We start from the raw sequence: 12,929 nt of genomic DNA, 5'->3' as shown, positions 1-12,929 counted from the left end.
ACTCCATGTCTGTGCCTATGTGAGGAACACAGGAGACGTGGATTGGTGTGAAAGTGTGAGTTTTTGTGTGTTTGTCTTTGTCACCTTAGCTTTGTGCATGGACACGTAGCCGTGGAGTTTCTCCGGCTTGTAGTATGGGGAGCCATGGGCAGCAAACCACACGCTGAGGTGATGCTGAGCTGGCTGGCTGCCACTAGCCAGGCTGAAGACATCAACATTCTCCATATCAGTCTGGAAGAGCTGGGACAAGAGGCGGCGGAAACGCATGTATCGGCTCTCCTCATTTGTTGATGCTCGGAAAAATTCATTTGCAGTCAGGTCTGCACATAACAAACACACACGTACAACTTACCAACAATGTAAAACCCAAATACATTTATTAAAGTTTAACATTTGATTTTTTTCCAAATTAAAATCTTTCCTGCACCAAAATGTAGTTGTATTTATTTAATTTTGAATGTTTTACACATTTTCTCTCACCCTTTTATTATTATTATTATTTTTTATCCTGTCCCTTTAAGATGTCGATGCAAAGGGCCTCTTCGCATGTGAAATGAGTAAGAGCACTTACTCACGGGCTTCAGATTGCATTATCCTCATTCATCAATATCAGCCTGCATTACATTGTGACAGATTTACAAAATCTGCATTAGGGGCTTTCACACCAGAGGAACCTTTTACTATTGGCAGAAATACCCAGATTTTGCTGTGTTCACACTGCAGGAACTAGGAACGATTTTAGTTCTAGGAACTCCTTTTGGGGGAACTAAATTAGCACCTACTTCAGAGTAAGGTCTAAACCAGCACTATAGGAACTACCAGTGATGTCAGTGTATGCTGATTGGCCGAATGCACGTGAAACACCGGCAACCGCCATTTTTAAAAAGCCGTGTACACATACAGTTTATAGCCTATATATTTACTCCACAAACTAACTCTATGAACATGGAAAACAATGATAGATGGACCTCTCACTATTAGTTCTCGGGGACCACCCTAGTGGCTAGTTCCTAGAACTACCCAGTGCGAAAGCCCCTATTGAAATATGATGCATATATTTTTAGGTTCAAACAAAATGGATTTAAAAATCAGGCACTTTTTCTAATGGCATAACAGGGGTATAAATTCATTTTATTGATGTATTTGCATTTCTGACATCATATATTCAACCATTTAAGAACATCCCAATTTCTCTGCTTAGTTGCTTTTATACTTGAGAAGAAGTTTCAGTTTCCAGCTCTGGAACTCTACATACATTTATTTCAAGAAATCAAAGAAAATGCCATTTTTTCATGTTATGAACTCTTTAAACACAACACTTATGCATGCATATGTTTTAATAATTAATTGATTAATAAATCAAAACAAAAGTGAGTTGGTCTATATTTAGATTTCAGTTTCCTTGAAAGGAAGAGTCACTCACTGGCCAGTCTGATGGAGCCAGCATTCCTCAGTGCCTCCTCCTCCAGGTCCATCACTGTGACCTCAGCCGATGAGGTGACGTCAGGCCAGCTCTTATCTGCCACCCTCACCTGCAGGCTGTAGAATCCAGCTGGTGTGCCCTCTTGGATGCTCAACTGACCGGTGTTCTGGTTCAGGCTGAACTGCCTGTGTAGGGAAAAGGATGAGAATTAATGCATGACTCAAGATTCAACTAGTGTGTTGGTGATCATCTTGATTTACCATATTTAAATATTTATAATAATAAATATTAAAAAGAAAATGTATAATTTACTCATGTCATAAATTAAGATGTTTAAGAGAATATCTGGTCTGTTCCTCACACAAAGCTATCTTTATGACTTTATAGGAGATGGAATATAGTGCACAAGACATATTGACCACTGCTATTATGATATTTTGTCATTTTGGAGCTCGACAACATTTGTCCTCCTTCACTTCTTATTGAAAGGAAAAGAGCAACATCAACATTCTGTCTCTGTTTTACAGAAGAAAGAAATTCTTACAGGTTTGGAACAACATGAGGGTGAGAAAATGGTTTCAGAATTTCCATTTTTGAGTGAACTATCCCTTTAAATCTTGACATGCCAGAATTAAAGTAACTGTACAGTAACTCGAGATTCCAAGGTTCATTCCTGTATCATTACACATGAAAGAGCAGCACCGATGCTGTAAGATGACTCAAGCTGTATTATTAATGGTAGTGTGTATATCAGTGAAAGCACTTATGTCAACTCCTGTCTGCTTCTCCAGATGTGATGACCATGACAAGGACACTTCTGCTGCTCTGGATAAGAGATTCCAGGAACAGCTGGGCAGCACCAATCTCTCTTTCTCTTTTTGTATGGATACGCTTTTTCTCTGTCTAGGTCACAGTTGTGTTATCCATGCTTTGTGTTCTGAAGTGTCGTCCTGTGCATATTTTCCCTGTTTTAAGCATAAACCATCACTAAATTGTGTTAGATTTATGCTTAAAAATATAATCAGCACCAAATCAGCATATTAGAATGATTTCTAAAGGATCATGTGACACTGAAGACTGGAGTAATGGCTTGCTGAAAATTCAGATTTGCTTCACCGGAATAAATTACATATTAAAAATACATTAAAATATAAAACAGTTATTTTAAAATGTAATAATATTTCACAATATTACTGTTTTTACTGTATTTTCTGATACATGAACTGTATTTCTGATGAAAAAAACATGACCCCAAATGGTATTATATAAGAAATGTAAACTTAAAATCCAAGATATATGTTCTGAAATCTGCTAAAAGCTTCTCAAATAAATGTATCCTTGTTATAAGTATGTATTTATTTTTATTGCAAGCAAGACAAAAATACAGATTAATAAAATTATTTTTTTGCACTGTTGTCTTGATAAAATCAAATGCCTTCATGACTATATCTACCTACCCGAATTTGCACAGAGCAATTTGCTTCTGGACAACATGGAGGAAAGATTTGTGGTCATTTTTATACTGTTTTGCTGAAATATATGGATGAGACAATTGCAGACTTGCGATTCCCTTGTCTACTACTCACTGCTATCTCATGCAACCAGATTTCAAACAAATTTTACATTTATTGTTGTATTTGCATCTACAGGCTTGTGTGAGTGATGAGCTTCTGTCTTATAGTGTGCACTAGGAGGACAAGGACACAAAATGAAAATGACATGTCTATTAAAGCAACACTGGTTTATGGCTCTTAATATGCTGCTTGCAGTGAAGCTATGCTTGGTCTTGTAACTTCAGACATTGTGCAGCAAGGTCGCTAAACTCACAGTAGCCACTGCTCAAATTAAATTCAATCATGTTCATATAACAGGAATAGAGTTCCACCTCGATGGTAACCTTCAGCTCTGGTGCCAAATTAGGTACTTAACTGTCAAGTAAGCACATGAAAAACTGCTTGGATCGAAGCTATGCTCTCGGTGCCAAGAGATGTGTCACACTAGCTAGCATCAAACTGCTAATGTATTAATGTGTTAATTATCCAAATTAATGAGAGCAGATCCGCCACAACACACCGTCAGGCACAGCTTTGGATGGAACTTGAATTAGACTGTGATTGAACTCAAGACTAAACTGATTGAGTTGGCATTGGTTGCTGGGGTGTTAGCATAATCGCTTTGCTTAAAGGTGCCATTGCTGGCATGAGCCACAGAGTCTGGTTTGGACAAAGACCATCATATATATTCAGCTCATTAGAGAGAACCTCTAGCCAATGTAATCTTTCTTATCAGTTACTAGGTGAGAATCTGTGCATCACTTCAGAGTGAATTTTGAAATTAAAAATGAGAGTGACAGGCGAGATGTCAGTAAGCTAATATGTCGTGCTCTGCACGCTCTCATCCTTTATCTTCCCTCACTTTTGTTCTTTTTTTTTCTTCTCTTGTAAGTGTCACTTGACACAGTAGAGTTTGAATCAAACTTCAATAGAAGATCAAAGCACCTGGGGGGTTTGCCTTCGAACTTGTAAACCTTCTCGCTCCAATCATCAAGGTCAGGGGATTGAACTTGTCCAAGTACCGTCGTGGGGAGTGTACCTGGGGAAAATACATAATGAGGTTAAAGAAAAGCTACCTCCATCCAGGCTGCGTGATACCTGGGGCGATGTGCGCGTGTGTGGGTGGAGGAGACATATCTTTAAAGAGATAAGCAAAAAGCGGAGAATCTCATTGGCACATATGGACCCACTTAAACAGCACAGTGGGGGGGATGCAATGCTATTAGCATGCAACATTGCCATTTCTCCAAAAGGCAAAACGAAATGCTGTAATCCTGTTAGTCATGAAATCAACATCCTTTAAAATGGCTTGTGTGCATGTGCCTCTTAAACCTGGGATTTAAGTAAATTGTTAGCATCATGCCATGTTTGAGCTACATGACAAATTCTTATTAGAAGGCTAATGCATTTCCATCAGAGAAAACAGAAAAATGCTAAAAATATATCAAGTAATGCTACTTTTACCATGGAGTATTTTGAAGTACCTTGGAGTACCGTCTAAACATAATGCTAAAAGAATATAGTCACACTTACAAAAAGTACCATGGTATTACCATGGTATTTTAAACTTGTACCATGGTACAACAAATACATTTAAAATACAGTACCATGATATATTTTGAAGTACCATAAAGTACAAATTAAATATCATGCTAAATTAATATGGTAACACTAAATGTACCGAGATACTATCATGGTATTTTTGGACATGTAGCATGGTAGTATTAGTATGGAACATACCCTGTATGTTGTACACTATGAACTCGCTGTGTCCAGGAGCATGGGGATGGTCATTTTTATCTCCGATTATGACGGTAAGTGTACTAGTGGAGCTCATTGGTGGAGAGCCACTGTCAATCATCAGGATGGGGAGAAGATACCGCTTCTGCTGTTCCCGGTCAAAGCTGCGGAGAGCGGTTATCATGGCACTGCCATTCCGCAGATCAGTCAAGTTGAAATTAGTAACATCAGAGGTCAACATCAACAGACGAATGGAAAAAGGCCCTCCGTTGGATGAAGTGTCTCTGTCAATAGCATGCAACAGAACAGACGTGTCATTCATGTGAACGACTTGTGGCGCAATAGTGTTCTCCCACACAATCGGCCGATATGGAGCCTCAAACTCCGGTCCATTGTCATTTACATCCTGTATGGTCACTAACACAATGGCAGAGCCAGTCAGAGCAGGGCTGCCCATGTCTGTGGCCAAGATCATAAGTCTATGTTGGGACACCTTTTCCCTGTCTAGAGAGTCAGCTACTACAACCCAACCGCTCTTATCCACCAGGAATTGTTGAAAGGGGTCGGATTCTGGGGCAATGCTGTATGTAAACCTCCCATTTTGACCAGAGTCCAGATCCACGGCTGTCACCTGTGCCACAATGGTGCCCACTGGGACATCTTCGAACATGGATCCTGCCTCGTAGAACTGTGGAAAGAAGACTGGAGCGTGGTCATTGGAGTCTTCAACCTGAATGATGCAGTAGGCCAGGCTAAAGAAGTCAGCATCCTCCACTTTGACTGTCAGGTTAAACGTGCGCTCATGTGGCTTCTCAAAGTCAATCTTCTTCTTCAGTCTCACTATGCCACGGCGGTTTACCTTGTCTGTCTCAATGAAGAATTTACGGTCTTCATCTCCGCCAATGATGCTGAACGTCATGACTGAATTTTCACCTTCATCCCCATCGGTGGCAGCCACTACCACTACCTCACTGTTGATGTCTAAGTTTTCTGGCATAGAGGCCATGTAGACCCTCTGGGTGAAAACCGGAGGATGGTCATTGACATCGGAAACTATGATGGTGGCTGTTCCTGTTCCTGAAAGTCCTCCTCCATCACGAGCTTCCACCACAACGAGATATCGATCCACCACTTCCCTGTCCAAAGAGCGCAGAACAGTATAGATGGTGCCAGTGGCTGGGTTGATGGAGAAGAGGTTAAGATTGATCTCATTGCGCACATTCTGCACAATTCTATAGGTAAGGATAGCGTTCTTGCCAGCTTTTGGATCATCTAGGTCAGTGGCCCGCATTTCCATGATGGAAGTGTCTGCTGGGGAGTTCTCAGGCACGTGCCCCAAAAAGCAGTTGTCCGTTGCACACAGGAAAACAGGTGCATTGTCATTGATATCCTGCACGTCAACTAGAACATCAGCAAACCCGGTAAGACCTGCCCCATTCTCATCAGTGGCAAGTACAAGGAATTGCCAGGCCGAGCGAACCTCACGATCTAAACGGCGCTGGGCGAAGATCCTACCGTTCATCTCATCTATGGTGAATTCACTACCAGCTCCCTGCCCGTGTAGAGAATACCGCACTGCACGCTGGTCTGCCTCTTGATCTGGATCTGTGGCTGAGACCTGCGAGAAGAGCAGATGGGAAAAACAGGCATGCATATTAGCATTCAACACACTTGTCACAGAACATATGAGGCAATTAAAAGTTAATAGTCTCAGAAAAGGAATGCCGATAGTTCTCTCCGCCTCTTTTCCGGTATGTTTATGCAAAGCTTTTGAAGTCTATTTTTTACACTGACAGCACAATAGACAGCAATACTGAGACACGCTAGCAAGAGAATGACAACTGTGGCAGGGTGTTTCTAAATATTACTTTCAAATAGGCCTCCTTTTTTCTTCCAAAGCTTTAAACTACATGAGGACATAAATATCTCTTCAAGGAAACCCCTAATGAAACTGGAACCAATTTGTAGCAAGACATTCACAATTTTCATATTTTAAATTATTTCTGATATTCCTCTCTACAACATTGCCATTTCCTTGCAACTAAATGTGTCTTTGAGTGTTTTAACCCCTCACCTCTAGTACAAGGACAGGAAGCTCTGTAAGTTCCTCCATGACGCTGGCATGGTAATCAGTCTGAGTGAAAAGGGGTGCTTCATCATTCTGGTTGATGACATTAATGACAACCATTGTCTGGTTTTCCCATTTTCCATCCGACGCGACCAGTCGTAACTCGTAGCGCTGCACCTGCTCATAGTCTAGCCGCTGGGCAATGAAGATTGTGCCAACCTCTGGCTCCACATCGAACGTGCCCATGGTGTTCCCAGAGGTAATCTGGTACCGCAGTTTGGCATTGGCACCTGTTTGGGGGGTTTGGGAAGCGTTAGCATTCTAGGAAGTGTTAAGCTTGGCTGAGCTGGATAAAAAGAGAATGTCAGCATTAATCTGTGCTCATTTGATGAGGATTACATAAAGGACAAGAAAGCTCTAATGCACACAGGCATGATATGATTGTGCTTAAATACTGAAATCAACATACATACATACAAAATGTCACAGTCAAAATGTTTTGTACATAACATACAGACAATAATTTTACTAAATACATCATTAAACAAATCTCATTAGATAATAAGATAATAATAATATAAGAAATGCCCTTTGGTTTACCAAGCGGCACAAAAATGACACTCTTCATCTTTAACAATGTAGATCAGTGTTAAAAATGTATCAAATTGATTAGTTTAAACAATCTCCACAGTCTAGATTTAATTTCAAGACTGCTGTTGTCATGTGCTCTATGAAATCCAAATAATAATACTTATTATTAATAATAATACAAAAATGACACCATTCCTTTAAGGATGTAGATATGTGGTTGGAATTGTATCTTATTTCAAAAAACCACCACAGTCTTATCTTTCCTACTTTCTGCTGCTCCCCAGCTTGACCCCAACTGGCTTTATCCACCCATGGTACGCTCTAGTTTCGCGACAGCTCTGTTTACCAGTCCGGATCAGATTCTATGAGACAAACACCATCTGGGCGTGATGTGTGAGGATTTCATTAGAACATGTCCTACTCATCCTGGTTACGGCCATCAGGGATGTGAAGTGTGATGTGCTTTGACGCTTGCTGAGGGGAGCTCAAGTGATTTTGCCAAAAGCAAGCTTCCTTAATGACCAGGCAGGCCATATGGCGCTCCTCACAGCGCCCCCACAGGCCAACCAGGTTAAACCTAACTAGTGTGATCTATAAGATGGTCACTGGTGATGAAAGACAGCTGAAAGTCTAGGAGACCTTGTGTTCATTCAGCTGTTGAAGAAAGTTGTGCGTGTTTTACATATTCCATCTTTGAAATCAGTCTGGAGTTTAATGAACAGCTCAAAGAGGGCACTGCTAATCAGCTTTAGGAAACACTTAACAGGACCATAAAATTCTTCCTCTACTGCAAATCAGCTCCTAATTATTCCTATTCCCCATTTTCATCCCCTGCGTAATAAGAAATATTGCATTTTAATGGCGATCTCATTCAATGTGCCTTCCAAAGCAGGAAGGGGACAGAGGGACATCAACCTTCGATTTGCATTCCCCTTCATGACAGTCGTGAGATATTAGCTTACGCTCTGCTCCAGACCATCCATCCAGCCGTGGCAGGTCACGTCACCCTTCTCACCTCCACGGTGGCATGGGCGTCTCATCATTAATGAGCTATCAGACACCTGCACGTCTCCATCCCGCTGCCCCCGTCTTCTTCACATCCAGCCTGCTTGTTGACACGGCTCCACGCCACACGTAATTTGTCATGCATATGTAACAGGTGAAGCGGCGTCGCCGTGAGAGACATCGTGCTCCCGACTGTTTGTTTATGTTGACAGATGAGCCGAAGTCGCCATGCCCTGATGGAAATCAGAGCGAGATCAGGTGGAGGAATCGTGTCACAGAGATGTGTGGAGGTGACAGCCTGGAATATTCTACAGGCACAGGATGAGAAATGAGGGGGTGGGCAGACAGGCAGGCTGCCACGCTACATTGGACGGATAGGTGATTTGTCCAAGCCTGTCGTGCTTAGATTAACAGGAGCGACTCTATGGCTGTCGGAGGAAAAAAACGATGGACCGTATGTTCCAACAAGTGTAACAAAATCAACAGTAGAAGTTGCCCAGTAAACCGGAATATGCAAATTTAACTGACCACTGAGAGGTCGCTAGACTAATTCATAGCTGCTCATGCATTCACATGCTTTCGGCTGCTAAGGTGATGTTTCCAGGCTGAGTTTGTCTGAAGGATATGCAGCTCTCTAAAGACATAAATAAAACATTTATTAAACAGCCTAGTTTCATTTCAGAGGTCAAACAATGCATAGCATTAAGGTAAAGTACACTGTCAGCAATGCTCGTCGTACACATGCTAATTTTGGCATCTTACATTACAGGGACAAAAAAAAAAAAAAAATACAGACTGTCTTCTGTAAAATGGTGTAATGGCGATATAGTTACATCATTGCAAAATCTGTGTGCTACTGAAATAAACATGAACTCCCTGCGGTTTCAGCTTGCCCTTGAGGGGTTCAGCATACTTTGGTAACAATACCAAAGTATGCTGCTGTGAAGAGCGGTTAGGACAACAAAACTGAATGTTGTCCTTTCTTTGCCTCTCTGTTTTATCTTAAAGAGATAGTTTGTCAACAAATTGGACATTTTGTCAGTATTTACTAATTTTTATGTTGTTGTGAACCAGGGTTATTATAGTTAACCAAAACTAATACTATTAAAACAACATTTTTGTTACTTGAAATTAACTAAAATAAAGCATACATCTACATGAAGACATTCTATTTCAGCTAGCTGCCAAGGAATCATTTCTCATTTTCATTTATGATTTAAACTGAAAAAAAAAAAAATAATAATAATGATAATTAAAAATAAAAAAACTATATAGAGCTTTAAAAAATAAAAACTAATAAATAAAAATGACAAAAAACACAACACAATTACAAAAAACGTCTCGGTTACGTATGTAACCCTCGTTCCCTGAAGGAGGGAACGGAGACGTATGTCAGTAGTGACCGACGAATTGGGATATCGCTAGAGAGCCCCTATCAGCTTCGAGAGAACTAAAACAAGCCAATGGAATTGGCGTGCGATATTTGCATAATGCGCACCTCCCCTAACAGGTGGATATAAAAAGGGGGGCAGATGCAATCGCACTCTGTTTTTCGCTGAGGAGACAACCGGTGTCCGCACTGCAGCGAGGGTACAGAAACTGTGGCGACGGGACGTACGTCTCCGTTCCCTCCTTCAGGGAACGAGGGTTACATACGTAACCGAGACGTTCCCTTTCAGTCGGTCACTTTCGACGTACGTCAGTAGTGACCGACGAATTGGGATCCCAACTAAAACGCCACAGTTACGAAACCCCTTCCAGTGCCCAGCGCAGGCTCTAGCCGCCCGACGCATCAAGGGGACGGAGAAGGGGGCGAGCTTACGCCGGGAAGTCTACTGCTGTTCCGATATACCCACTAAGTAAACTAGACTACACTGGGGAAGCGAACCCGTAAGGAACGCTGCGGAACCACTACCTACCCAGAGGGGAAGGAATTTACATGGAAAACATATGGACTGGCCCGCAGGGCAGAACGCATATGAGTCCCTGGGATGGCTCCACCTGAGTAGGGGGAGACTCATCTGACAGGAGAAAGCAGAAGCTCTGCTAAGGGAAAGACACGGGCTCACCGTAGGGAGTAACCGTGGACAATACACATATGGAATCACTCACGTAGAGGGATTGCAACATATGGAACCCAACCAACAGACAACATCGAAGATGGATGTTGGTCTGGCATCAGACACTCCGCAATGCCCGAGCCGAAGGTGGAGGTGGAGGAACTCGACAGGGTTCACCGAACGGGGAACACGACTGGAGTCAACAGATGCACATATCCTGCCCAGGGGCGGGAGTGGCATTGCAAGCCGACACGAGCACAGGTTCAACGCGTCTACCGGCTGGTGGAAGCGAGTACACGGGAAGAACCAGCTTACACGTAAGCTAAAAACCCTAGCAAACGTGTTGGGTGTCGCCCAGCCCACAGCTCTACAATCTGTCAGCGAGGCGCCATGAGCCAGCGCCCAGGAAGAGGCCACTCAGGTGGAGTGGGCTCTCAACCCGAACGGGCAAGACACGCCCTGGGAACATAAGCCAGGGCGATGGCATCCACTAACCAGTGGGCCATCCTCTGCTTGGAGACAGCCTTTCCCTTCTGCTGGTCTCCGTAACAGACAAAGAGCTGATCTGAGGTCCTAAGCTTCAAGTTCTATCCACGTAAACACGCAGGGCGCGAACTGGAAAGAGCGAAGCTAGGGCTGGGTCTGCCTCCTCCGAAGGCAGCGCTTGCAGGTTCACTACCTGATCTCTGAAGGGAGTGGTAGGAACCTTGGGCACATATCCAGGCCGGGGTCTCAGGAAGACGTGAGAATCCCCAGGCCCAAATTCCAGGCACGATTCGTCGACCGAAAATGCGTGCAGGTCCCCTACCCTCTTAACATGAGGCCAATACAACCAGGAGGACGGTCTAAGAGACAGTACTTTTAACTCGATTAATTGCAAAGGCTCAAGGGATGACGCCGAAGTTAGCTAAGAACTAAGGTGAGATCCCTAGAGGGTAAGGAGGGTGGGCAAGGAGGAATCAGTCCCCTCGCCCCCCTCAGGAACCTGATGATCAGACCGTGTTTCCCCAGGGCTTGCCATCAACTGCATGGAGATGTGCAGCGAAGCGGCAACATACACCTTGAGGGTGGAGGGAGACAGCCTTCGCTCCAAGCCCTCTTGCAGGAAGGAAAGCACAGATCTGACCGAGCATGATCGGGGGTCCTCTCGTCTTGCGAGAGGAGCACCATTCAACGAATAGGTTCGACTTCAACGCATAGAGGCTCCTCGTGAAGGAGCTCTAGCGGAAGTGATGGTGTCTACGACCGCCTGCGGGAGATCACCCAGAACCTCCGCATCCCGTCCAGGGACCACACGTGGAGGTTCCACAGGTCGGGACGCGGGTGCCATAGGAAGCCCCATCTCTGAGTCAGGAGGTCCTTCCTCAGAGGAATCGGCCAAGGAGGGGCTGTCGTGAGGAGCATTAGGTCCGAAACCCGGGTCCGAGTGACCAATATGGAGCCACTAACAAGACCTGCTCCTCATCCTCCCTGACCTAGCACAGGAGCTGTGCGAGAAGGCTCACTGGGGAAAACGCATATTGCGTAGGCCCCGGGGCCAGCTGAGTGCCAGGGTATCCGTGCCGAGCGACTCGCCGGTCAGGGAAAACCACTGGCCGAGGGCAGTTCCTGGGGAGGCAACAGGACTACCTGGGCCTCGCCGAAGTAGTGCCAGATCAGCTGGACCATCTGGGGATGGAGCCGCCACTTGCCCGCAAGTGGAGGCTGCCGTAAGGCTCGTAGGCTGCACGGTTAAGCACACCTGGGACATGAGTGGCCTGAAGCGACCTCAGATGCTTCTGACTCCATAGCAAGAGATGGCAGGCGAGTTGCGATATGCGACGGGAGCGTAGACCAGCCTGATGGTTGATGTACGCAACGGCCGCCGTGCTTGTCCGAGCGGACCAGTACGTGCTTGTCTGACAGCAGCTCCTTGAAGCGGCCCAGTGCAAGACATACTGCTAGCAACTCGAGGCAATTGATATGCCAATGCAGTCGAGGCCCCGTCCAAGACCCGAACCGCATGCCCGTTGTACATGGCCCCCCATCCGGTGGTAGAGGCATCTGTGTGGACCACAGCGTCCAAGGGGTACTCCCGCCCGCAGGAACAAAGGGTCCGACCACCGGATGAGGGTAGGGCGGCAGCTCCGTGTCACGAGGACACTGAGCGTGCTGCGCTGCCATGGCCATCTCGGGACCCAGTCGCGGAGCCGGTGTTGAAGCGGCCTCATATGGAGCAACCTGAGCGGCGAAACGCGGCTGCAGATGCCACATGCCCCAGGAGCCTCTGAAGTCTCTCAGTGGGGCCGCCATCCTGCGCTTGAGCGAACTCAGGCAGTTCAACACCGACTGGACGCGCTCCTCAGGCGCACAATCCAGGCGACCGAGTCTAGCTCGAGACTGAGAAAAGAGATCCTCTGCCCGGGGGCGAGTTTGCTCTTGTCCCAGCTGACCCAAAGACCCAACAGGCTGAGGTGAGCTAAACCATCTCCCTGTGTACGCACAACTGC

At 44.9% G+C, this 12,929-nt stretch overlaps 1 protein-coding gene across 1 annotated transcript in view; it reads right to left on the bottom strand.

Annotated features, from left to right (window-relative positions):
* Positions 1-12,929, bottom strand: part of si:dkey-22o22.2 (neural-cadherin) — a 144,483-nt gene that overhangs the window by 11,388 nt on the left and 120,166 nt on the right. Inside the window, exons 17-21 of the mRNA XM_067393595.1 lie at positions 6,791-7,074; positions 4,717-6,334; positions 3,922-4,015; positions 1,424-1,608; positions 85-320 (exon numbers count right to left, since the gene is read on the bottom strand). Of these exons, the coding sequence (XP_067249696.1) occupies positions 85-320; positions 1,424-1,608; positions 3,922-4,015; positions 4,717-6,334; positions 6,791-7,074 (2,417 nt within the window). The remainder of the gene's footprint in view (positions 1-84; positions 321-1,423; positions 1,609-3,921; positions 4,016-4,716; positions 6,335-6,790; positions 7,075-12,929) is intronic.

This window comes from Chanodichthys erythropterus, chromosome 2, assembly GCF_024489055.1.
Source record: "Chanodichthys erythropterus isolate Z2021 chromosome 2, ASM2448905v1, whole genome shotgun sequence".
Lineage (NCBI taxonomy): Eukaryota > Metazoa > Chordata > Actinopteri > Cypriniformes > Xenocyprididae > Chanodichthys > Chanodichthys erythropterus.
The sequence above is the reverse complement of the archived record's forward strand: the minus strand, read 5'-3'. Positions and strand labels throughout refer to the sequence as shown.